At 40.2% G+C, this 26,740-nt stretch overlaps 1 protein-coding gene across 8 annotated transcripts in view; it reads right to left on the bottom strand.

The window, feature by feature from the left end:
- Positions 1 to 26,481, bottom strand: part of YIPF6 (Yip1 domain family member 6) — a 67,901-nt gene extending 41,420 nt beyond the window's left edge. For all 8 annotated transcript variants that reach the window (XR_009538489.1, XR_009538487.1, XR_009538488.1 and 5 more), the window contains exons 1-4: positions 26,138 to 26,481; positions 5,765 to 5,893; positions 4,640 to 4,718; positions 1,844 to 1,886 (exon numbers count right to left, since the gene is read on the bottom strand). Coding sequence is in view for 5 of the 8 variants with exons in the window: in XM_060137938.1 (XP_059993921.1) it covers positions 1,844 to 1,886; positions 4,640 to 4,718; positions 5,765 to 5,893; positions 26,138 to 26,194 (308 nt within the window). In the remaining 3 variants the exon portion in view is untranslated. The remainder of the gene's footprint in view (positions 1 to 1,843; positions 1,887 to 4,639; positions 4,719 to 5,764; positions 5,894 to 26,137) is intronic.
- Between the last annotated feature and the right edge of the window lie 259 nt (positions 26,482 to 26,740).

Genomic DNA, 26,740 nt, shown 5'->3' on the forward strand with positions numbered 1-26,740 from the left:
TTCTTGAAAAATCATAAGAGTTTCCAACACTGGACCTGCATTCCTACATGGCAACAATTGGGTGCAGTTGACACAGCAGCAGATTCCTTCACAAGGGCTTCTGGTAACCAATTCGCAATGCATGCATGTACGCATTTGAATTTGTAATCCTTGGGTTAAGGTTCTAGTTCTGCCATTTAAAAATGGAAGCAGTCTATAAACCTATTTAGTTGTTGATTTTTTTAAATCAAAACATACAGATTATCACGAAAAGGCTTTACTTTGAAACTGAGTAATTGAACAGTCACTTATATCCTCTCTAAAAATTTTACAGATGTAAACTGCTTTGAATTTTGGACTCAGAACACTTGTACTCTGTGTCATTTTTTTCCAGTAACAGAATAAGTAACATCAAACTCACAACCTCTTATTACAAAGTATAGAGAAGTCACACAGTAAGTCTTGTCCTGCTATGCTATGTGCCAGTACAGGCTTTTGTATTCTATGGTTCTGCATACTCTATTCCAAGTCCTGACAATCCAGTGCAAAGAATGCTGGCCCTCATCACTTGTTGTCTGGAACTCCTATTGCTTCAGCATGGTATGATAGAAAGAACATTAACTGGCCTGGAAGGCAGGAGACTCAGATATTGATCCTAATTCTGTCACTAGATATGGAAACTGGAGCAGATCACTTGATGTTCTGGGACTCCAATTTTCTTCTCTGCAAATAAGTGGTATTAAACTCCATAATCTCTAAGGTTAATCTTTCAAAACTAAGAAAGTATATGCTCAGAGCTTCTAATATAAACCCTTTCATCAAGGCACTGGATTGTTTCCCTTGATATGGTTATTAAAGGCATAAGATAGAGCACTCCACGTTTTTACCTAGATTACCATGTGCTTGACTTACATTTAAAAATGGGTAAAGAAGCCAGTAAGAAACTTGAATTTAAAATCATAAAAGGTTCGGCCTGGAAAGGACCCTCAACCATCTCCTTTTATAGATATGGAAAAGGAGACCCAGAGAGGTTATGTGGGAAGAGATGTGTAATAATTGCAGAGGTAGAGAATGGGCAGTCAAGGAAACCTGAGGTTGAATTCCAGGTCTACCACTGAATATTTGACCTTGGTTCAGTCCTCAATCTCTTTGAACCTGAGCTTGTTTGTCAAAAGAGGAAAAATATTCACTTCTTGTCATGAGGATAAGAGAAGGTATTTAAAAGTTTTCTGTAAGCTAAGAAAAATCATTATACAAATTTTGGTTATTAGTGGCCGAAAGTCACTCTGCTGATAGCAAAGTTAGGATGAGAACTCGGAACTGAATCCTAGTGCAGTATTTTTTCCACTCTACCAGTGGTTATATTCCCCTCTCCAGCGGAACTTTGCTTTCCTTCTTCTGTCCTTTCCCTTTACATACAATGCATACGGAAAACATAACACTTTGAAACATGATCTTGCTTTGAACTCTACCACTTCTACTCTAATTTATTCTCACTTATACTTTTAGTAAATTTTTAAAGAATTATGTTTGCAAATAAACAGTGCTTAAACCTACAGATACTTAATTCACTTAGCTTAATGAGGTACATGAGTGTGAATAAATGTTGAACAGAAATGGCTAAAACAGGATAAGAAGTCATTGGTAAATGAAGGTGGGCATAATTTTCACATCTTTAAATTCCATCACTCTTTGAATTGATCTAGAAAACTACTTGACTTTTTAGATTTAAATACATAAGGAGTACAATATGTCATAGAAGTCCTAAATGAAATATTCAGTCAAAATCCCCTTCAATTTTGAAACTCCATGAAAAAAATCTAATCTATCTCAAATGACAAAGAAAGGAAATATAAGTACTTACAATGCAAGCGTCACACAAAGGATCAAAGGGCCCCATAAATCCCCTACAAGAAAAGACAGAAGACTGTTAAGACACAACCATGTAGTGTTTTCTGTCTTTATTCCAATATGTACATCTCCCACTCTTGGAATTCAGACATCAAGGCTCTCCCTGTCTGCCCAAGCCTTCCGACCTCTGCTATCCCTCTGCTGACCCTCCCTGCTCCCTAATTCTGAATGCCCTTCTTCATATATCCTTTAAGTTTTGTTCACTTCACATCCCACAAATCACCCCTCTCCCCACCTACTAAGCCACATTCCAGCATGCTACAGTTAAAGACCAACGAGCAAGGAGTCAAAAGACATAAGTGCCCTACCCTGCACCACCAAAAAGAAGACTAAAGCCAAGTCACTTTACCTATCTGAGACTACATTAGACAAGGCAAGTATAATCAGGTTCACCTCACAAATATGAAAAACAAAGCTGGGAAGAAGTGACATGCCCAAGTTTCCGTAAACAGTTAAGTGTGGGGGTGGGACCAGAACCTAGAACCAAAACCAGAATCTTCTGATTCCTACTACAAAGTCCTTTCCACTCTGCAATACTGTTTCCCTTTCATAATTACTACATTGAACTAGCATAGAATTGCTGTTCTTATAGGTGAAAAACAGCCCAACACTGGTAATTTCATAGGGTTAAATGTTAACAAACAACATGAAAACTTTTTGAAAACTATAAAGGCTCTGTCAACATTAGGTCTAATCACTGTGGTTCTCAATCAATAGCTGTTGGGTGATTAATAAACCAACAGTTCAGTAACATACAGCTTAAAGTACAATTATCTTCCTCAAGTAATATGAAAAAAGGTACATATACCACTTCCAACTTTAACCTCACTTGTACATAACTTTATGTGAAAGAAGTGTGCATATGTACATACTTACGTCTTTTTTTTAAATAAGTAATTTTGACACCACTGTGGAAAGTTTGTTAAAGATGTAAAAAAAGAAAAACCATAATCCTAACACTCTAATAAACTATTGTTAATTAAATAAGCAATAAATTGTTAAAATTTATCAACTGAAAAGCTGAATTCAAGTACAACTGACATTAATACGCTGTTTTTTTAATGCAGTGAAGATGGTTTTTAATTTGTAAAAGATTCATAACAGTATTTTAAAACTATTCTTATTCTTGTGAAATACATAAAACACAAAATTTACCATTTTAGTCACTTTTAACTGTACAGGCACGGAGTATATTCACTGTTGTGCAAGCAACACACCATCCATCTCCAGAACTTTTTCATCTCCCAAACTGAAACTCCAACCCATTAAACAATAACTCCTCAATACCCCCTCAGTCCCTGACAACCATCATTTAACTTTTTTTCTCTATAAATCTGACTACTCTAGGTACCTAACATAAGTGGAATCATGTATGTCCTTTTGTGTATGGCTTATTTTACTTAGCATAATGTCTTCAAGGTTCATCCAAGTTGTAGCATGTATCAGGAATTTCACTCCTTTTTAAGGATAATAACCCATTCATATATGGCATACACCATGGTGTATATAACACACTTTGTTTACCCATCCATCCACTGATAGACGTAAGAGTTGTTTTCACCTGCTGCTATGAACACAGGTGCAAATAACTGTTTGAGTCCGTGCTTTCAATTCTTTTGGGTATATACCCAGAAGGAGACGTGCTGAATGAATCATGTGGTAGTTCTATACTATAAATTTTATATACTATAAAATTATGTGGTAATTTTTTGAGGAACCACCATGTTGTTTTACACAGTGGCTGTACCATTTTACATTCCCACCAGCAATGCACAAGGGTTCCAATTTCTCCACATCCTCACCAACACTTGTTATTTTCTGTTTCTTTGACAATAACCATCCTAATGGATCTGAATTGGTATCTAATTGGATAAGACAGCTTTTCTGAGGAAGAAACTTCAACCTCAGAAAAGTTAACTGTCTTATCCAAGATCACACACTATTCAAACACTGATTTGCCCATGCTCTTTCCACTACATACGAGCTGTAGCAAATCATGTGTCAGCTTCAACCCACAATGTACTATGTTGAAAAAGATTCTGACGCTGCATCCAATTGCCACACAGTGATGGCACATTTGCCACATATTTGACATCCTTATATTACAGCTGAAATGCTGCCAAAATAGAAGGTACACTCATGTACAACATCATTGTTACTACTCTCAAACAATAGATTCAATTTTTTTCTGACAAAGGGTACTAAGAAAAACCAAGAATGCTTGAAAAGAAAAGGTCTAACAATTTTAAGAATAAATTCTAAATAACAGCAAAATTTTCTGCAAACACTGTTTTGGAACTCCTAAAGAAAGCAGTCAACAGACTAAATGATCATTCTGAAAATAGAAATGTCAATAAAGTACTATTAATTTGTTAAACCTTTAATGGGTATTAGCTATTATTCTAATTTAACATTTACACATTTTGCCTTTCCCTTGGAAATCATTAGCTCTTTGGTTGAACAAAGTCCCTATGTCTTTGCCACTTCCAGAAATATTCTTTGCAGTGTCTATTATAGCAGATGAAAATATACAGTCTATATTTATTGATGAGGACAATATATTCAGCAAAATCTTCCAATCTCTGAAATTCCATCCTAAATTTTTAACTTTTTTCAAAAACTTCATTTATGTATTTTTTCATCCTGCAAAATGACATCAGTTTTATTACCACAGAGCCTTTGCCTTATAAAATACTTATGATGAGGTATGATGAGAAACAGCAAAGCCTCAAAATCCTTATATACTTACAATCTCTCAAAAGAGTATTGCTTTTCCTTGGGTACAAAACATGCATGAATTTTTTCCCAACAGCTTTTAGATCACGCATCTGAAAGATATAAACAACTTGTACTGTGATGACCAAGGTTGCCAAGCAGCCCCCTCACTTAATTTGCTAAAATTTCTTTTATTTCAATCTCCTGGGAGCCCTTCATTGAATTTTAGAGCTATAACTCCAGTTTAATTCCTTCACTATACAAACAAACCAGAGAGGTGGGGTTTTTCTATTAACTCCTTTTTCTATTAACTTTTCCTATTAACTCCTTAAGCCAACATCTAACTCTTTACCACATTCATCAGTTCTGTTTTGAGTTTTTAAACTCCACAGAAGAGAAACATAGCCCTCCTAATATGTTACTTAAAGAAACGAAAATAATAGCACTAGTAAAATCTGCTCTGCAAAACACAGCACCTAACTTTCAGTTCATACATGATGAGGTCACAAGGGGCAATCAGCCTGCTCCCAAGCTAACACATTCTTCACAATGTGTAAAGTCAATTAATTTTCAACATTCCCATACATTCTGGCAAATGAATCCTAGAAGCCAGATTTTAAAAAATCAAGACATTTAAAGAAGGGTGCAGTCATATAAACATAACCTCTCAAATTATAGTTGAGGTAATTCTGTCCTAATTTAGAAATTTCTTCATGTCATTAATAGTTCTTTGTAAACATGACTTTTAATGGTTGTTTACCATTCTACCACATAGATGTAACATAATTTACTTAACCGATTACTCTTCTTTGCAACTTTCTCCCATTATAAATATTGCTGTAACAAACATCTTTGTATAAACATTTTTCTGTATTTTTTAAAATACTTTTGTATTAAAATTTTTTTTTCCTTATACTATACCTAGAGAAGTGGGAATTATCACCTCAAAAAGATTGGACATTTTAAGTTCCTTAATATCCATTACAGCCAAACTGCTTTCCAAAAAGGCTGTACCAAATTATTCTCTAGGGGAGAACCTTAAATTTCAATAAATAAAATACACTGAAAACCAGTGAACCAATCAAAAATATTACAAAGTGCTATTAGCTATTTAGCCCCATGACACTGAACAGAAGTTCTCTCAACTTGTCTAACTTACAATGGTATTCTGAACAGATTCATTCAGTGTGGAGCTGTCAAATTCCCGAATGCGAGATCTCATGGGAATGGTGATTTCTCCTTCCACAGGGATGTCTTGTGAGATAGATATATCTGAAAGGCCTGCAAACTGAGAAGAATTAGGGACAAAAATTTAAAGCCTGTAATAAACTGTAGGATTCCCCCAAAGACATCATCATTTCCCAGAGAGCAGGACCATGTCTTTTTGTAGGGTTTTATACAGTTTTTAAAATAAGGTGTTAGCTCACCAGACATCGAAAAATGCAGTTAGCTAAAATTCTCAAACGCTTATTTCTTTTAACTTAAAGAAGGAGATGGCAAACAATGGAAAAAATTATAAAGTAAATGGCATAGACTTTCTTGCCCTCAAATATCTGGTTTCTTTCAAGCATGAAATCTTTTTTTTATATCTTTATCAGAGTATAATTGCTTTACAATGTTGTGTTAGTTTCTGCTGTACAACGAAGTGAATCAGCTATATGTATACATATATCCTCATATCCCCTCCCTCTTAAGCCTCTCTCCCACCCTCCTATCCCACCCCTCTAGGTCATCACAAAGCATCAAGCTGATCTCCCTGTGCTATACAGCAGCTTCCCACTAGCTATCTATTTTACATTTGGTAGTGTATATACATCGATGCTACTCTTTCACTTTGTCCCAGCTTCCCCACCCCCACACCCGTGTCCTCAAGTCCGTTCTCTGCGTCTTTATTCCCACCCTGCCACTAGGTTCATCAGTACCGTTTTTTTAGATTCCATATATGTGTTAGCATACGGTATTTGCTTTTCTCTTTCTTACTTCACTCTGTATGACAGGCTCTAGGTCCATCCACCTCATTACAAATAACTCAATTTCACTCCTTTTTATGGCTGAGTAACATTCCATTGTATATATGTGCCACATCTTCTTTATCCATTCATCTGTCGAAGGACATTTAGGTTCCTTCCATGTCTTGGCTATTGTAAATAGTGCTGCAATGAACACTGGGGTGCATGTCTCTTTTTGAATTATGGTTTTCTCAGGGTATATGCCCAGTACTGGGATTGCTGGGTCATATGGTAGTTCTATTTGTAGTTTTTTAAGGAACCTCTATACTGTTTTCCACAGTGGCTGTATCAATTTTCATTCCCACCAACAGTGCAAGAGGGTTCCCTTTTCTGCACACCCTCTCCAGCATTTATTGTTTCTAGATTTGTTGATGATGGCAATTCTGACCAGTATGAGATGATACCTCATTGTGGTTTTCATTTGCATTTCTCTAATGATTAGTGATGTTGAGCATCTTTTCATGTGTTTGTTGGCAATCTAATGTCTTCTTTGAAAAAATGTCTATTTAGGTCTTCTGCCCATTTTTGGATTGGGTTATTTGTTTTTTTTGATATTGAGCTGCATGAGCTGTCAAGCATGAAATCTTAACAGGATAGAAGCTAGTAAGATTGCAGAACTTTTAGTGACATTTCAGTGATCACATCTTAGCACAGCCACAATTCTGTTGCACTTCTGCTCCTTAGTGGGCTCCAGTGGCCTCTGCTGGCTAAAACGGAGCATTATGTGAAATCTAAAGGGAAACTGGGAAGAACATGGAAATAGCAAAACACATCATTATTTATACTCTTTTTACCAGATTACTGGCAACCACAGATCAAATAACATTTCCAAAGTGAACTGCAAGATTGCAAACTTTTAAACTCTGACGTTCATATGCCAAATTTGATTACTGTGACTGAAACTCTAGAATCTTCAAGTTCCTAAGAAAACAGAAGCAATCCCTTCTCATATGGTTTTTGGCCCAATGTTTAGTGGGCAATAGTTACAGGTAAATGAAATACAAGACAGTATACTAAAATTTTAGGAAGAATAAGGTTGTTCAAAGAACTTATGAAAAGCAGCTTCTCAATCACACTCTTAATAAGGAAATGCAAATTAAAGCTACTTGAAAATTCTTCACCTGTTAGACCGGCAAAAATCCAAGTTTGACCACACATTCTGCAAGTGAAGCTGAGGGGTAAAAGCACTCACACACTGCTGCTGGGGAGGTAAAATGGTACTAGGCCCTATTGAAGATTAATCTGGCAATATCCAGTAAATTTACATATGGATTGCTCACCACTTTTAGGAGTCTAAAGTGGTAAAAATACAAAAAGTCATATATATATATATACACACACACAAACACACACACAAGGCTCTTCATTACAACACTACCTGTAAAAGCGAAAAACCTGAGAATAGCCCAAATGCCCATCAACAGAGAACCAGTTGAATAAAGCATGGTATGTCCACATAATGGAGTGCTATGCAGCTGTAAGAAGGAATGGGTATATCTCTAAAGAACTATTATGGAGTGTTAAATTAAAAAATAATGTGGAGGAAAGTCTGTATACATGCTACCATTTATCTGAGAAAAGAGGGGGTACAAATATATATATACATATCTGAATATCTTTTAAATATAAGAAATAAGTCATGTAATGTGACCTGTCACATGTAATGTAAGAAATGTCATAGATTTTTTTTAAAAGAGGCTTCCTAATTAGGAAAGGAGGGAATAAGGTGGAGGAAACAAGTAGAGAAGTTAGTCTTCTTGGAACACACATTGTTCTGTATATATAACTTGAAATCATATAAATAACTTCACAGAATTATGAGACAAAATTAAAATTTAAAAGCAGTCCCAAAAACTGAAAGAAAAATGAAACAAATGAACCTACTGAATTAAATACACAACCACACAGAGAGCAACTATTTCAAGTGACTTTACAACACTGTAATTTGACTTCCAATTAGGATGTAGAAAGCTGGAATGAGCATCCCATCCACTAGAACAATGAGAAAAAGCTAGACTAACTACAAAATCATAACTTTCCTTGAACCCATCAGAGAGCTGAGGTTGTAGGGCAACCAAGCAGCATGAATGAAATCTAAGGAAAGACAGGCACTTACTTCCAAGAAGAGATGGGACATGAGCACTGGTTCATCTGTAGCAAAGCACGAGAAGACAACAACACGGGGCATCACACAGATGATTAAGAATTCAGCTAAAATTTAAAAATGAATTGCTAAAGACCAAGTGTTGACTAGTGTGAGAGTACAGTGTCCCTGGAAACATTAGACACAGGAGGCATTCACACCCACTTGCAGGCTCTTCTCCACAGACTTCCATTGGTCCAGGTGTAAGGGGAGTAGCTGCCTCTTCTGAGAAAAGCACAGAGACCGGCTCAGACCCTTCTCCCCTACAGAAAAAGAGACTTAAAGCTGCTGGGGGAAGATCAGCAAACTCTGTTGTCACCAGAGCACAGGTGAAAACCCACTGTGGCTGGGGAAAGGGAAAAGACAAACCTCACTACTCCTGGAGGAGGGGTGGGAAATCATCCTGAGGCCAGACTATTAGAGTCTCCCTTCAGCTGGGGGAGAGACAGGATCACTGAGAAAGTCTCACCCAGGAAGACTCAGGGACATATGACCTACCTAAGGCAGAGGCTGGACCAAAACAACAAAGAATCTCCACCTCCCAGGTACCCACCACAAGGCTAGCAAGTACGCAACAACAAGCAATAGCAGTCTAGTGCTAAGGGAGGGGCTAGAGCTTGGAGAGAAACCAACTATCTTATGCAGGGGCAAAGGGAATACAGAAAACTAAGCATGGAGGAGGAACATTAAGAAAAACACTGGGAAAACCTAGTGCCCACCCTAAGCACAAGGTAATAGGGGAGGAATTTGAAGCTGATGATGCATTGAAGGTTCCCATATCAAGTACAAAACCCAAATACAGTTCAACTCCTTACTATATTAACTTAACCCCCATAGTAACAACTTAGCAGAAAAGATGTGCCATTTCCAGGCAGTCTCTACTGTTATACACGATGGCCAGTGATCAATAAAAAAATTACCCCTTCCCCACACACACACACACACACACACACACACACACACACACACACAGGGAAACAACCTTCTGTTACAAGACAAAGCAATTAAACCAGACTCTGAGGTGACCCAGATGTTAGAATTTCAGAAGAAAAATTTACCATGAATACAATTAAAATGTTAAAAAAGGCTCTAGTAGAAAAGATACATGCATGAATGATAATGAATTTCTGCCAAGAGATGGAAACTGTAAGAGTCAAATGGCAATGCTGGAAGTAAGTGAATATAGTAACAGATGAAGAATGCCTTTGACAGCCTTACCAGCAGACTCAACAGAGCCAAATAAAGAAATCGGTGATAGGTCAGTGAAAATTATCTAAACAAAAACAAAACAAGAAGAGTTAGAAAATTTAAAATTACACACATCAAATCATTGTATTGGGGCTTCCCTGGTGGCACAGTGGTTGAGAGTCCGCCTGCCGATGCAGGGGACACGGGTTCGTGCGCCGGTCCAGGAAGATCCCACATGCCGCGGAGTGGCTAGGCCCGTGAGCCATGGCCACTAAGCCTGCGCGTCCAGAGCCTGTGCTCCACAGCGGGAGAGGCCACAACAGTGAGAGGCCCGTGTACCGCCAAAAAAAAAAAAAAAAAAAAAATCATTGTACACCTTAAACTTGTACAATGTTATATGCCAATAATATCTCAATAAAACTAGAAAATAACAAAAAAGAACACCCCAAAACAGAACAGAGCATACAAGAACTGTGGGTCGATATTAAACAGTCTAATTTGTATATTACTGAAATCCCACAAGAGGAGAAAGATAATGGATCTGAAAAAAATATTTGAAAAGGTAACAACTGAATTGTTTTCCAAAAATAACGAAGACATCAAATGATAGATCCAAGCCCAGAAAACCCCAATCAAGATAAATACCTCGGGCTTCCCTGGTGGCGCAGTGGTTGAGAATCTGCCTGCCAATGCAGGGGACACGGGTTCGAGCCCTGGTCTGGGAAGATCCCACATGCCGTGGAGCAACTAGGCCCGTGAGCCACAACTACTGAGCCTGCGCATCTGGAGCCTGTGCCCCGCAACAAGAGAGGCTGCGACAGTGAGAGGCCCGTGCACTGCGACGAAGAGTGGCCCCCGCTCACCACAACTAGAGAAAGCCCTCGCACAGAAACGAAGACCCAACACAGCCAAATAAATAAATAAATAAAATTTTAAAAAATAAATAAAAATTATATTAAAAAAGATAAATACCTAAAGACAAAAGCAAAAATCCACAAACCTAAACACATTCACACTACTGAAAACCAAAGATAAAGAGGAAAACCTTGAAGTCTGCCAGAGAAAAAAGACATTGCAATCAGAGGAAACAGGTAACAGACATCTCACCCAAAACTACACAAGGCAGAAGAAAATGGACACACCTTTAGAGTGCTGAACAAATAAAACTGTCAACCCAGAATTCTAAACCCAGCAAAAATAGCTATTAAAAATGAAGGCAAAACAATGACATTTTTCAGATGAGCAAAAGCTGAAACATGCACTATAAGAAATGTTAAAGTATGATATTCAGAAAGGAATATGATATCAGAAGGAGATTTGGATTTACACAAGGAAATGAAGATAACCAGAAGTGGTTTAAATGATGGTAAATATAAAAAATATTTTATTTTTAATTATTCTAAAAGATGACTGCCTAAAGCAGAGGTCACCAAACTTCTCCTGTGAAGGACCCAAATAGTAAATATTTTAGGTTTTGAGAGCCAAATGGTTTCTGTTGCAGTTGCTCAACTCTGCCACTATAGCATGAAAGCAATCAAAGACAATACATAAAAAATTATGTTTGGGGGGCTTCCCTGGTGGCACAGTGGTTGGGGGTCCGCCTGCCGATGCGGGGGGCACAGGTTCGTGCCCTGGTCTGGGAGGATCCCACGTGCCGCGGAGTGGCTGGGCCCGTCAGCCATGGCCGCTGGGCCTGCGCGTCCGGAGCCTGTGCTCCGCGGCGGGAGGGGCCACGGCAGTGGGAGGCCTGCGTACTGCAAAAAAAAATTATGTTTGGCTGTGTTCCAATGAAACCTTATTTACAAAAATAGGTAGTGGGCCAGACTTTAAATTATAAAAATATAACATTTAGGAGATAACTGGAAATTTGAACACCGACAAGATATTTGATATTAGGGAATTATTGATTTTTTAGATGTACTAATGATATTGTGGTTATGTTCTTTAAAAACAGAATCCTTATCTTTTAGAGATACATATCAAATATTTACTAATGTAATGATGCTGGGGATTTGCTTCAAAATAGTATAGAGAAAAGCGGGTAGGGCTATAGAAGAAAGAAGATTGGCCATAAACTGGTAATTATTATTGAAGGTTGGGTACCTGAGGGTCCACATTACCATTCTACTTTTGTGTGTTTGAAATTTTTCTTAATAAAAAGTTAAAAAATAAACAAAAAATTCCTAATTTTAGGGACCATCTAAGTTCTTTTTCCTTTTTGCCTCCCCTCCTCAGGCCAAAATGAATCTAAATATAATCAAGCCTCTGGATCTTAAAGTTTACAGGAAATATGTGGACAGAGGCACATACTAAAAATACCACAAGGATACAAGCAGCCAAATACAGAAAGTGGAGAATTCTACAAGAGAAATGACTGAATTTAAACAAATTACATTAAAAAGAGAACACATATATTAAAAGAGACTTATTGGGACTTTCCTGGTGGCTCAGTGGTTAAGAATCCACCTGCCAACACAAGGGACACGGGTTTGAGCCCTGGTCTGGGAAGATCCCACATGCCGCAGAGCAACTAAGCCCATGCACCACAACTACTGAGCCTGCACAAGCCACACCTACTGAGCCTGCGTGCCACAACTACTGAAGCCCACGCGCCTAGAGCCCATGCTCACAACAAAAGAAGCCACCACAATGAGAAGCCTGTGTACTGCAACAAAGAGTAGCCCCTGCTCGCCGCAACTAAAGCCTGCATGCAGCAACAAAAACCCAACACAGCCAAAAATAAAATAAATTTTTAAAAAAACAAACAAACAAAGGAAAAGAAATGTTCCTTTAGAGAAAAGAGAGACTTACTAACCAAATGCAATTTGTTGACCTTGTTTGGATCCTGATTTGGACAAATTGTAAAAACACATTTTTTTTTTAGAAAATTGGGAGGTGAATAGAGATTAGATGATATTAAGGAGTGATTATTATTATGTTATGTGTGATAACAAAAGTCCTTACCTATTAGGGAACCATACTGAAGTATTATGGGTAAAGTGATATGTCTCAGATTTGCTTTAAAACACTCACAAAAGATTATGAAAGACAAGTAAAGACTGAAGAACGATTACAAACTGAAGGAAACTAAGGAAAAATAACAGCTAAATGCAATGTGAGATCCTGGATAAGATCCTGGAACAAAAAAGGACATTCGTGGAAATCCTGATAAAATTCAAATAAGATCTGTAGTTTAATAGTGTTGTACCAATGTTAACTTCCTGGTTCTGATCACTGTACTATGGTTATATACAATGTTAACACTAGAGGAAGCTGGGTGAGGGGTATACAGGAACTCTCTGTACCATTTTTGCAATTTTTCTGTATGTCTAAAATCAGTTCAAAATAAAAAGGTTAAAATAATACTCCAGAAAAAAATATGGTGGGGAAATAAAAAAGAATAGCAGAATGTTGATAGGTATATGGGTTTCGTTATACTACTCTTTATTTACATATTTGAAAGCTTCCATAGTAAAATGGTAAAATATATCACTTCCTTGTTTCGGCCATTCCCTCAAACTACTCTCCTTCCTATCATCTTCTCTGATCAAACTGCTCTTCACTCTCCCACTCTCTTAATCCTTTGTAGTCTACACTAGTCTTCCCACAACTTTACTGATAGTGCTAATAGTGACCTCATAATCAAGAAATAAAAGAATCTGGGGACTTCCCTGGAGGTCCAGTGGTTAAGACTCCGTGCTTCCAATGCAGGGGGTGCAGGTTCGATCCCTGGTGGGGGAACTAAGATCCCACATGCCCCGGGGCATGGCCAAAAAAATAAAAAATAAATAAATGAAAGAAAACCTGCAAGCAAAAAAAAGAAAAACAAAAGAAATACAGGGCTTCTGGAAGATGGCGGAAGAGTAAGACGCAGAGATCACCTTTCTCTCCACAGATACACCAGAAATACATCTACACGTGGAACAACTCCTACAGAACACCTTCTGAACACTGGCAGAAGACCTCAGACCTCCCAAAAGGCAAGAAACCCCCCCACGTACCTGGGTAGGGCAAAAGAAAAAAGAATAAACAGAGACAAAAGGATAGGGACGGGACCTGCACCAGTGGGAGGGAGCTGTGAAAGAGGAAAGGTTTCCACACACTAGGAAACCCCTTTGCGGGCAGAGACTGCGGGTGGCGGAGGGGGAAGCTTCAGAGCCGTGGAGGAGAGCACAGCAACAGGGGTGCGGAGGGCAAAGCGGAGAGATTCCCGCACAATGGATCGGTGCCAACCGGCACTCACCAGCCCGAGAGGCTTGTCTGCTCACCCACCTGAGCGGGCAGGGCCTGGAGCTGAGGCTCGGGCTTCAGTCGGAGCGCTGGGAGAGGACTGGGGTTGGCGGCATGAACACAGCCTGCAGGGGGTTGGTGCAGCACAGCTAGCCAGGAGGGAGTCCGGGGAAAAGTCTGGACCTGCCGAAGAGGCAAGAGACTTTTTCTTCCCTCTTTGTTTCCTGGTGCGTGAGGAGAGGGTATTAAGAGCGCTGCTTAAAGGAGCTCCGGAGACGGGCTCGAGCCGGGGCTAAAAGCGCGGACTCCAGAGACGGGCATGAGATTCTAAGGCTGCTGCCGCCGCCAACAAGAAGTCTGTGTGCGAGCACAGATCACTACACACCCCCCTTCCGGGGAGCCTGTGGAGCCCGCCACTGCCAGGGTCCCGGGATCCAGGGACAACTCCCCCGGAAGAACGCACGGCGCGTCTCAGGCTGGTGCGACATCATGCTGGCCTCTGCCACCGCAGGCTCGCCCCACACTCCGTGTCCCTCCCTCCCCCCGAACCTGAGTGAGCCAGAGCCCCCGAATCAGTTGCTACTTTAACCCTGTCCTGTCTGAGCGAAGAACAGACGCCCTCCAGCGACCTACACGCAGAGGAGGGGCCAAATCCAAAGCTGAGCCCCTGGGAGCTGTGAGACCAAAGAATAGAAAGGGAAATCTCTCCCAGCAGCCTCAGAAGCAGCGGATTAAAGCTCCACAAACAACTTGACGTACCCTGCATCTGTGGAATACATGAATAGACAACGAATCATCCCAAATTAAGGAGGTGGACTTTGAGAGGAAGATTTATGATTTTATTCCCCTTTTCCTATTTTTGTGAATGTGTATGTATATTCTTCTCTGTGAGATTTTGTCTGTATAGCTTTGCTTCCACCATTTGTCCTAGGGTTCTATCCGTCCGTTTTTTGTTTGTTTTTTTTAAATTCTTTTTCTTAATTATTCTTTTTTATTTTATTAACTTTCTTTTATTTTATTTTATCTTTTTCCTTACTTTCTTTCCTTCCCTCCTTCCCTCCTTAAGACAACGAATCATCCCAAATTGAGGAGGCGGACTTTGAGAGCAAGATTTATAATTTTTTCCCCTTTTCCTCTTTTTGTGAGTGTGTATGTGTATGCTTCTGTGTGAGATTTTGTCTGTATATCTTGGCTTCCACCATTGGTCCTAGGGATCTATCCATCCATTTTTTTCTTTTTTTTCTCTTAATATTTTTTTATTTTAATAACTTTATTAAATTTTATCTTACTTTATATTATTTTACTTTATCTTCTTTCGTTCTTATTTTCCTTCCTTCCTCCTTCCCTCCTTCCCTCCTTCCTTCCTCCCTCCCTCCCTCTCTCCTTTCTTTCTTTCTTTCTTTCTTTCTTCTACTAATTCTTTCTTTCTACTTTTTCTCCCTTTTAGTCTGAGCCGTGTGGATGAAAGGCTCTTGGTGCTGCAGCCAGGAGTCAGTGCTGTGCCCCTGAGGTGGGAGAGCCAACTTCAAGACACTGGTCAACAAGAGACCTCCCACCTCCACATGGTATCAAACAGCAAAAATCTCCCAGAGATCTCGATCTCCACACCAGCACTCAGCTTCACTCAACGACCAGCAAGCTACAGTGCTGGACACCCTATGCCAAACAATTAGCAAAACAGGAACACAACCCCACCCATTAGCAGAGAGGCTGCCTAAACTAATAATAAGTCCACAGACACCCCAAAACACACCACCAGAGGTGGACCTGCCCACCAGAAACACAAGATCCAGCCTCATCCACCAGAACACAGGCACTAGTCCCCTCCACCAGGAAGCCTACACAACCCACTGAACCAACCTTAGCCACTGGGGACAGACACCAAAAACAACAGAAACTACGAACATGCAGCCTGCAAAAAGGACACCCCAAACACAGTAAGATAGGAAAAATGAGAAGACAGAAAAACGCACAGCAGATAAAGGAGCAAGATAAAAACAAATGAAGAGGAAATAGGCAGTCTACCTGAAAAACAATTCAGAATAATGATAGTAAAGATGATCCACAACCTTGGAAATAGAATAGAGAAAATACAAGAGACATTTAACAAGGACCTAGAAGAACTAAAGATGAAACAAACAACGATGAACAGCACAATAAATGAAATTAAAAATACTCTACTCTAGATGGGATTAATAGTAGAATAACTGAGGCAGAAGAACGGATAAGTGACCTGGAAGATAAAATAGTGGAAATAACTACTGCAGAGCAGAATAAAGAAAAAGAATGAAAAGAACTGAGGACAGTCTCAGAGACCTCTGGGATAACATTAAACGCACCAACATTCGAATTCTAGGGGTTCCAGAAGAAGAAGAGAAAAAGAAACGGACTGAGAAAATATTTGAAGAGATTATAGCTGAAAACTTCCCTAATATGGGAAAGGAAATAGTTAATCAAGTCCAGGAAGCACAGAGAGTCCCATGCAGGATAAATACAAGGAGAAACACACCAAGACACATATTAATCAAACTGTCCAAAATTAAATACAAAGAAAACATATTAAAAGCAGCAAGGGAAAAACAACAATAACACACAAGGAAATCCCCATAAGGTTAACAGCTGATCTTTCAGCAGAAACTCTGCAAGCCAGAAGGGACTGGCAGGACATATTTAAAGTGATGAAGGAGAAAAACCTGCAACCAAGATTACTCTACCCAGCAAGGATCTCATTCAGATTTGATGGAGAAATTAAAACCTTTACAGGCAAGCAAAAGCTGAGAGTTCAGCACCACCAAACCAGCTTTACAACAACTGCTAAAGGAACTTCTCTAGGCAAGAAACACAAGAGAAGGAAAAGACCTACAATAACGAACCCAAAACAATTAAGAAAATGGGAATAGGAACATACATATCGATAATTACCTTAAATGTAAATGGACTAAATGCTCCCACCAAAACACACAGATTGGCTGAATGGATACAAAAAAAAGACCCATATATTTGCTGTCTACAAGAGACCCACTTCAGACCTAGAGACACATACAGACTGAAAGTGAGGGGATGGAAAAAGATATTTCATGCAAATGGAAACCAAAAGAAAGCTGGAGTAGCAATTCTCATATCAGACAAAATAGACTGCAAAATAAAGACTACTATAACAGACAAAGAAGGACACTACATAATGTTGAAGGGATCGATCCAAGAAGAAGATATAACAATTGTAAATATTTATGCACCCAACATAGGAGCACCTCAATACATAAGGCAAATACTAACAGCCATAAAAGGGGAAATCAACAGTAACACATTCATAGTAGGGGACTTTAACACCCCACTTTCACCAATGGACAGATAATCCAAAATGAAAATAAATAAGGAAACACAAGCTTTAAATTATACATTAAACAAGATGAACTTAATTGATATTTATAGGACATTCCATCCAAAAACAACAGAATACACATTTTTCTCAAGTGCTCATGGAACATTCCCCAGGATAGATCATATCTTAGGTCACAAATCAAGCCTAGTTAAATTTAAGAAAATTGAAATTGTATCAAGTATCTTTTCAGACCACAACGCTATGAGACTAGATATCAATTACAGGAAACGACCTGTAAAAAATACAAACACATGGAGGATAAACAACACACTACTTAATAACGAAGTGATCACTGAAAAAATCAAAGAGGAAATAAAAAATTACCTAGAAACAAATGACAATGGAGACATGATGACCCAAAATCTATGGGATGCAGCAAAAGCAGTTCTAAGAGGGAAGTTTAAAGCAATGCAATCCTAACAGGAGAAATCTCCAATAAACCACCTAACCTTGCACCTAAAGCAATTAGAGAGAAGAACAAAAAAACCCCAACGTTAGCAAAAAGAAAGAAATCATAAAACTCAGATCAGAAATACATGAAAAAGAAATGAAAGAAACGATAGCAAAGATCAATAAAACTAAAAGCTGGTTCTTTGAGAAGATAAACAAAATTGATAAACTCAACAAGACTCAACAAGAGTTGAGACTCAACAAGAAAAAACTCATTAGCCAGACTCAACAAGAAAAAAAGGGAGAAGACTCAAATCAATAGAATTAGAAATGAAAAAGGAGAAGTAACAACTGACACTGCAGAAATACAAAAGATCATGAGAGATTACTACAAGCAAATCTATGCCAATAAAATGGACAACCGGGAAGAAATAGACAAATTTTAGAAATGCACAACCTGCCAAGACTGAATCAGGAAGAAATAGAAAATATGAACAGACCAAACACAAGCACTGAAATTGAAACTTTGATTAAAAATCTTCCAAGAAACAAAAGCCCAGGAACAGATGGCTTCACAGGCGACTTCTATCAAACATTTAGAGAAGAGCTAACACCTATCCTTCTCAAACTCTTCCAAAATATAGCAGAGGGAGGAACACTCCCAAACTCATTGTACAAAGCCACCGTCACCTTGATACCAAAACCAGACAAGGATGTCACAAAGAAAGAAAACTACAGGCCAATATCACTGATGAACATAGATGCACAAATCCTCAACAAAATACTAGCAAACAGAATCCAACAGCACATTAAACGGATCATACATCATGTCAAGTGGGGTTTAATCCAGGAATGCAAGGATTCTTCAATATATGCAAATCAATCAACGTGATACACCATATTAACAAGTTGAAGGAGAAAAACCATGTGATCATCTCAGTAGATGCAGAGAAAGCTTTCGACAAAATTCAACACCCATTTTTGATAAAAACCTTGCAGGAAGCAGGCATAGAGGGAACTTTCCTCAACATAATAAAGGCCATATATGACAAACCCACAGCCAACATCATCCTCAATGGTGAAAAACTGAAAGTATTTCCATTAAGATCAGGAACAAGACAAAGCTGCCCACGCTCACCACTCTTATTGAACATAGTTTTGGAAGTTTCAGCCACAGCAATCAGAGAAGAAAAGGAAATAAAAGGAATAAAAATGGGAAAAGTAGAAGTAAAGCTGTCACTGTTTGCAGATGACATAGAGAATCCTAAAGATGCTACCAGAAAACTACTAGAGCTAATCAATGAATTTGGGAAAGTAGCAGGATACAAAATTAATGCACAAAAATCTCTGGCATTCCTAAACACTAATGATGAAAAAGCTGAAAGTGAAATCAAGAAAACACTTCCATTTACCATGGCAACAAAAAGAATAAAATATCTAGGAATAAACCTACCTAAGGAGACAAAAGACCTGTATGCAGAAAATTATAAGACACTGATGAAAGAAATTAAAGATGATACAAATAGATGGAGAGATATACCATGTTCTTGGATTGGAAGAATCAACATTGTGAAAATGATGCTACTACCCAAAACAAACTACAGATTCAATGCAATCCCTATCAAACTACCACTGGCATTTTTTACAGAACTAGAACAAAAAATTTCACAATTTGTATGGAAACACAAAAGACCCCGAATAGCCAAAGCAATCTTGAGAACAAAAAACGGAGCTGGAGGAATCAGGCTCCCTGACTTCAGACTATACTACAAAGCTACAGTAATCAAGACAGTATGGTACTTGCACAAAAACAGAAAGATAGATCAATGGAACAGGATAGAAAGCCCAGACATAAACCCACACACATATGGTCACCTTATCTTTGATAAAGGAGGCAGGAATGTACAGTGGAGAAAGGACAGCCTCTTCAATAAGTGGTGCTGGGAAAACTGGACAGGTACATGTAAAAGTATGAGATTAGATCACTCCCTAACACCGTACACAAAAATAAGCTCAAAATGGATTAAAGCCCTAAATGTAAGACCAGAAACTATCAAACTCTTAGAGGAAAACATAGGCAGAACACTCTATGACATAAATCACAGCAAGATCCTTTTTGACCCACCTCCTAGAGAAATGGAAATAAAATAAACAAATGGGACCTAATGAAACTTCAAAGCTTTTGCACAGCAAAGGAAACCATAAACAAGACCAAAAGACAACCATCAGAATGGGAGAAAATATTTGCAAATGAAGCAACTGACAAAGGATTAATCTCCAAAATTTACAAGCAGTTCATGCAGCTCAATAACAAAAAAACAAACAACCTAATCCAAAAATGGGCAGAAGACCTAAATAGACATTTGTCCAAAGACGATATACAGACTGCCAACAAACACATGAAAGAATGCTCAACATCATTAACCGTAAGAGAAATGCAACTCAAAACTACAATGAGATATCATCTCACACCAGTCAGAATGGCCATCATCAACAAATCTAGAAACAATAAATGCTGGAGAGGGTGTGGAGAAAAGGGAACCCTCTTGCACTGTTGGTGGGAATGTAAATTGATACAGCCACTGTGGAGAACAGTGTGGAGGTTCCTTAAAAAACTACAAATAGAACTACCATATGACCCAGCAATCCCACTACTGGGCATATACCCTGAGAAAACCATAATTCAAAAAGAGTCATGTACCAAAATATTCACTGCAGCTCTATTTACAATAGCCCAGAGATGGAAACAATCTAAGTGTCCATCATCGGATGAATGGATAAAGAAGATGTGGCACATATATACAATGGAATATTACTCAGCCATAAAAAGAAACGAAATTGAACTATTTGTAATGAGGTGGATAGACCTAGAGTCTGTCATACAGAGTGAAGTAACTCAGAAAGAGAAAGACAACTACCATATGCTAACACATATATATGGAATTTAAGAAAAAAATAAATGTCATGAAGAACCTAGGGGTAAGACAGGAATAAAGACACAGACCTACTAGATAATGGACTTGAGGATATGGGGAGGGGGAAGGGTAAGCTGTGACAAAGCGAGAGAGAGGCATGGACATATATACACTACCAAACGTAAGGTAGATAGCTAGTGGGAAGCAGCCGCATAGCACAGGGAGATCAGCTCGGTGGTTTGTGACCACCTGGATGGGTGGGATAGGGAGGGTGGGAGGGAGGGAGACGCAAGAGGAAACAGATATGGGAACATATGTATATGTATAACTGATTCACTTTGTTATAAATCAGAAACTAACACACCATTGTTAAGCAATTATACTCCAATGAAGATGTTAAAAAAAAAAGAAATATAAGAATCCTTCCTCAGTTTCACCCTTTGAATATTCTTCAGCACTTAATGTGTAAACCAACCTGTTTTGAAGTCATTATTCTCCCTTTACTACTACGATACTGCCCTTTCAAGCTCCAGGATTGCTTGTTTTGAGCTTTCTTGCTGCCTGCTACTGCTAGGGTAGACAGGGCAGTGCAGAAGGAATGGCCTTTGAAGCCAAACGGGCCTTTGCCCTCCCTTGGAAACAACACTGCTACAAGAATTAGATAACACCTGCATGTCACCTAGCACATAGTCAATGCTCAACATGTGGTATCTGGAGAGCCTTGGTTAAGAGTGCAAGCTCCTGGAGGCAGGCAGCCTGAGTTCCAATCCTAGCTCCATCATTTACTACCTGTGTGACAATGAGCAGGTTCCTTTTCCTCTCTGTGCCTCAGTTTCCTCATCTGTAAAATTGAGATGATGGTACTATCATCACAGGGTTGTCCTGAGGAAGAAATATATTAATACAAGTAAACCACTTAGTAGCAGGCTCACAGAAGGGGACAGATACATGTCAAGAGCTCAGGTTCAAGATTCCCAGGGAGTCGATTCAGGTTCTGTCACTGCTGTAGAATAAAGTATTTGGCTAGCCTTTGTCCTTTGTTCCTGGGAGGTAGCCTCTAAACTCCTGGGATTTCCTAAATGATAGTAATATTTTTGTTATTCATAGTGGGCCCTAATAGTTTAGCTAACAGGTGAGCCCTGGTAGACAGCTAGTTTATGTTAATGAGATGACAGCATGGTGGCTAACCACTGCTAAAAGACCAAACACAAGATTAGAGGATTGGGGGGTTTGAGTCCTGTGATACAAACCTGGCCTCTTGGAAGCGGAGGAGGCAATGATCCATTCAACCACACCTACATAATGAAAACTCAATAAAAACTAGATATGTGGGTGAGCTTTCCTGGTTGGCAATATTCTGCATATTGTCACACATCAATGTATCAGGAGAGTAACAGGGTCCTGTCCTGACTCCACAGAGAGAAGACAAGGACATTTTGTGTTAGGGACCATCTCAGACCTCAACCTAAGCATCTCCCCCTTCTGCTGGTTTCTGTTGTATCCTTTTGCTATAATAAAAGTGTAATTTTAAGTACAGCATTGTCCTGAGTTCTGTGAATCATTCTAGGGAATTACAGAGCCTGAGGGGATCACGGGAACTCCTGAATTTGTAGCCAGTAGGTCAGAAGTGAGGGTGGTCCTGGTCCTTCAGCTGGTATCTGAATGAGGACATTCTTATGGAAGACTGTGCCCTTAACTGGGGAAGTTTGGCCTAACTCCAGCTACTTGGTTTCAGAAGTCACTGCAGTCACTGAAGTGCCATGTGATTCCCACTCATCCCCCATCCCAACCCTTCCTCAGTATCTCTTCCCCAAAGAATCAGTGACATTGCTCAGCGAACTGAGGCAGGATCTGTGGCTCTCTAGCCCCATATATGAGACAATACCACCAGGACCTCAGCTAGTGGACCCTGCTCTGACTAGCCCCTCAGTGGAGATGAAAGGTGACTTGGACCCCATGTCCCTCCCCTTCCTCTGTGCAGGCAGCCTTGTGCACATACATACACATGTGTGCACATAAACACATGTGCACACTTTGCTGCCTGGCTTGGGCCAATGAGGGGAGGAGATAGAGGCAGGGCCAAAAACACACAGTAAAAGCAGGGACTGCAGCCTTAAGAAAGTGGCTGGGAGCAGATGGCTCATACTATTGACCAAAATCCTAAAGAGAGAAAGGAGTCAACAAGGTGGAGGGAGGGGTGGGGTGGATCAAGCAGGAAACAGTTCAGTCCAAGAGGTGGAGGTGGGGGCTTAGTGGCATGGTCTCTAGCCAGCACCTTCACCTGGGACCAGCTTCCTTCCAGACCCCAGGCTACAGCGATTATTATGGCTCTTTTTCCTGCTCCTTAAACAGACAGGCAATAGACAGGCATTACCCAATATTCTGTATTTTCAACTCTATGCAGATGACTCCTAAATCAACCTTTCTAGTCCTGACCTCTTGTGAGCCCTTAAGTCCAGATTTCAGTGTCCAACTACCTGTTGGATATCTATTGGATGGCCTGCCAATATCTCAAACTAAACATTTCCAAAAGTGAGTTAATCAACTTTTAGGGCCCTCATTCTCCTCTTCTGTATTTCTGTTCAGGGTATCACTTAGTCCCATTTGTCTATAGTCTTGTTTTTCAAAATGTGATACTGGGAGGAGCAGCAGCAGCACCACCTGACAGCTTATTAGAAATGCAGAATCTTAGGCCTCATCCCAGACCTACTAAATCAGAATCTGCAATTTAACAAAATACCCCAGATGACTGCTATGCACATTAAAGTTTGAAAAGCACTATGTAAGACACATTCTCCCTAGCACTGCAAACCCTCGAGCATTCCGCCTTACTCAAATCTTCACATCTGCTACTGCTGTAGTCCAAACAGTCATCAATTCTTCCTGGAACTACCGCAAACACTTGCACTGGTATCCTAGATTCCAGATACTCCCCATGGTAACTCCTCTGTTATGTTGTCAAATTCATGATTTAAAACGCTTCCCTCCTCAAAAATTTCCAGTGGCTCCTTGTTGCCTATTAAACCTCCCGGCATAGTAGTCAATAAGAAGAAATAACACTACATGATTATTATGTGCCAGGCACTCTACCAAGTGTTTTATGTGTTTTAACTCATTTAATCCACCGAAAAACCCTGTAAGTATTACTTTATCTCCATTTTACAGACAGGGAAACTGAGGCATGGAGGGGTTTGGTAATTTCCCCAATATCCTACAGTTAGTTAAGTGACAGAGCATAGAACCAAACCTAGACGACTTGACCCCAGAGCACACATCCATAACCACTGTTCCATATTGCCTCCCTAATTTAGTAGCCTTATCTTTTAAGGTTTACCTCCTAATACTTCCCTGTGCTTCAGCCAAAGTAATCTCTCTGTTATTCTGCAAATGCATTAGCACCTCCTAACCTCTGTACCTTCACCAATGAGAGGCTCTGTGGCATTACTGGAAATAGTCTTGGTTTCAGAAGCAGACCTAAGTTCAATTTTCAGCCTAGCCACCCTGGGGAAATCATCAAATCTCTCTGAGTCTCATCCCCTCACCTGCAAGTAAAACATAGTTCAAAAACCACCTGAACTAGCTGCTGTGAAGTTTAGAAAATATGCAGAGGATGTTTAGTACAATCCTGGCACATAGCAGGTGGTCAATCATTGATAGCTCTTATGCTCACCTGCAATTCAAATCCTACCCATCCTCTGAGGCCCCCTCAAATGTAACTTCTACCATGTAGCTTGCTTCATCACCCCAACTAGACATGATAGCATCTTCTTTTAAATTTTGTTAATATTTTATGTGTAACTTTCTTATATAGTGTCTTATTTTAGCATTATACATTTGTCTTATCCCTACAAATTAGACTGTAAGCATAAGGAAAGGCCATTTGTATTTCCTAAAGCAACTAGCATAGTGTATTACACACTGTGGGAGTTCAATAAACATTGTTGAATAGAAGTGGACTGGATACTGAGTAATGAGTAACCAGAACCACTAAAATTAATTGGGGGAAAGCTTCATAAAAGAGAAGTGGGTCAGTTTAGACGAAAGGAACTAAAAACACCTAAGCACCTGTAACTACGTCATACCAGGCACTATGCATATATTAGTTCATTTAGTACTCTAATTCTGTGGTGACTTACTACCCTCATTTTCCAAATGAGGAAACTGGGGTTCAGAGTGACTTCCTCAAGGTCAGAAGTCTTCCGTGAGAACTTGGACCTACTCACTCTCTTTCACTGTTGTATCTTCAGTGCCTAAAAGAGTGCCTGGAACATAGCGGATACTCAATAAATATCTGTCAAATGAAGTGATGAACAAACAGAGCTAGTAAGCAGAACCAAAACTAGAATCAGTTTCACCTGACTCCCAGGTCAGTCCTCTACTATGTTAAGTTGCCAATTTAAAACAGAGAAAAGGGATGTACCATTTATTGAGCAACTACTATATAATTAAACACTATTTGGTATATAACTAAACGTTTGGGAGGAGGGATTAGGGGGCAGAATGTTGAGCTGACTACACTCAGTTATGGCACTGATTGTATTAGACACTTCACATAATTTGTCACTACAACTTTGTAAAAACTCTTTGAGGCAGGTATTTTTAACTCCATTTTACAGATGAAAAAACTCTCCATGAAATGACTTGCCCAAATTCACACAAGCGGCAGAGTGGGTGATAACTTTACCTTCAAGTTAACTTTAACTCCAAAGCCTGTGTTCTTAAATACCTGTTCAGGCTTTGGAATTGTAGTATTTGCAGTAGAAATCCTATCCTCTGCAGAGACAGGAGCAAGAGAGCATGAAGAGGACTGCAAGGAGCTGCGACAGGGAGGGCAGGGATAAAACCAAGACGACTGGGGGTCACTGAGCAAATCAACAGTCAAGTTATAACGTCCCATGGGAAGTAATCTCTCATTAATCCCAGAATGCTGCTACTCCAACAAGGGCTAGTGACAAGTCTCCATAAAATGAGGGGACAGCAGATGCAAAGATACTTAAATCGCCTAAAGCTCAGCATTTAACAAAATGCAGGGGACGAGGATAAAAAGTAAAGTGAATGAAAGTTTCACAAGAAGGCGTGGAAACAACGCGGGTGGGGGGAAGCGGTTAGCCCAAAGAACAGGCGCAGTGTTGGGACCTGGTCTGGCATCGGGTACAGGAAGGACCTGCCGTGAGGAAGGGATTCCGGCTCTTTCACGCCACGAGCCCGTCGCCCGACTTCCTTAAGGGGCATCTGCCTCACCCTCGGTCCCTTCTGTCGCAGAACCCAAGCTCACCAGGGGCCTGGGCGTTGCTGTCCCTGGGTCTCCGGGAGACTCCGCCGCTTCCGCCATCTTGGCCCTCCTTCTCCCGGGTCGCTCCCACAGGCCTTTGCGGAACCTGAGACGTGGAGGCCGCGGCCCGTCAGCGCGTCTGCGCGTGGCGGCCGCGTCACTGAAGAGCGCCTAGCAGCTGCTAGCGGCCCCGGCCCTCGGCCCTCCTCCCTTGTCCTCTGGGTGGGGGGCAGGGGTTCGCGTCGCCTCGCTTCCCTTCTTCTGGGCCACGGGTCTCGCTGGACACGCTCCCTTTTTAACACTCCACCCCGATCCTCAGCGCACTCCCGTCGGCCGCGGGGCCGCCACTTCCTTCTCTCCCCCTCCCACCTCTTCGCGCCCCGCCCCCGCCAGCGTCTGCTTCCGGCTCTCTGGAGGAGGCTCGGGGTGCCGCCTCCCACACCAGCACTGCACCTTAGGGAAAAAGCCTGCCCCTCCCCCAGCGGCCGAGAGACTTCCTTTCCCAGTTGCTGAATAAAGGGATGAAGCGCACCTTAACAACTGCTCCCTGCACTGTCGACCTCGCCTGGATGATTACCTGCGCTTCTCATTCCGCTACTTAGTAGC

This window comes from Lagenorhynchus albirostris, chromosome X (assembly GCF_949774975.1).
Source record: "Lagenorhynchus albirostris chromosome X, mLagAlb1.1, whole genome shotgun sequence".
Lineage (NCBI taxonomy): Eukaryota > Metazoa > Chordata > Mammalia > Artiodactyla > Delphinidae > Lagenorhynchus > Lagenorhynchus albirostris.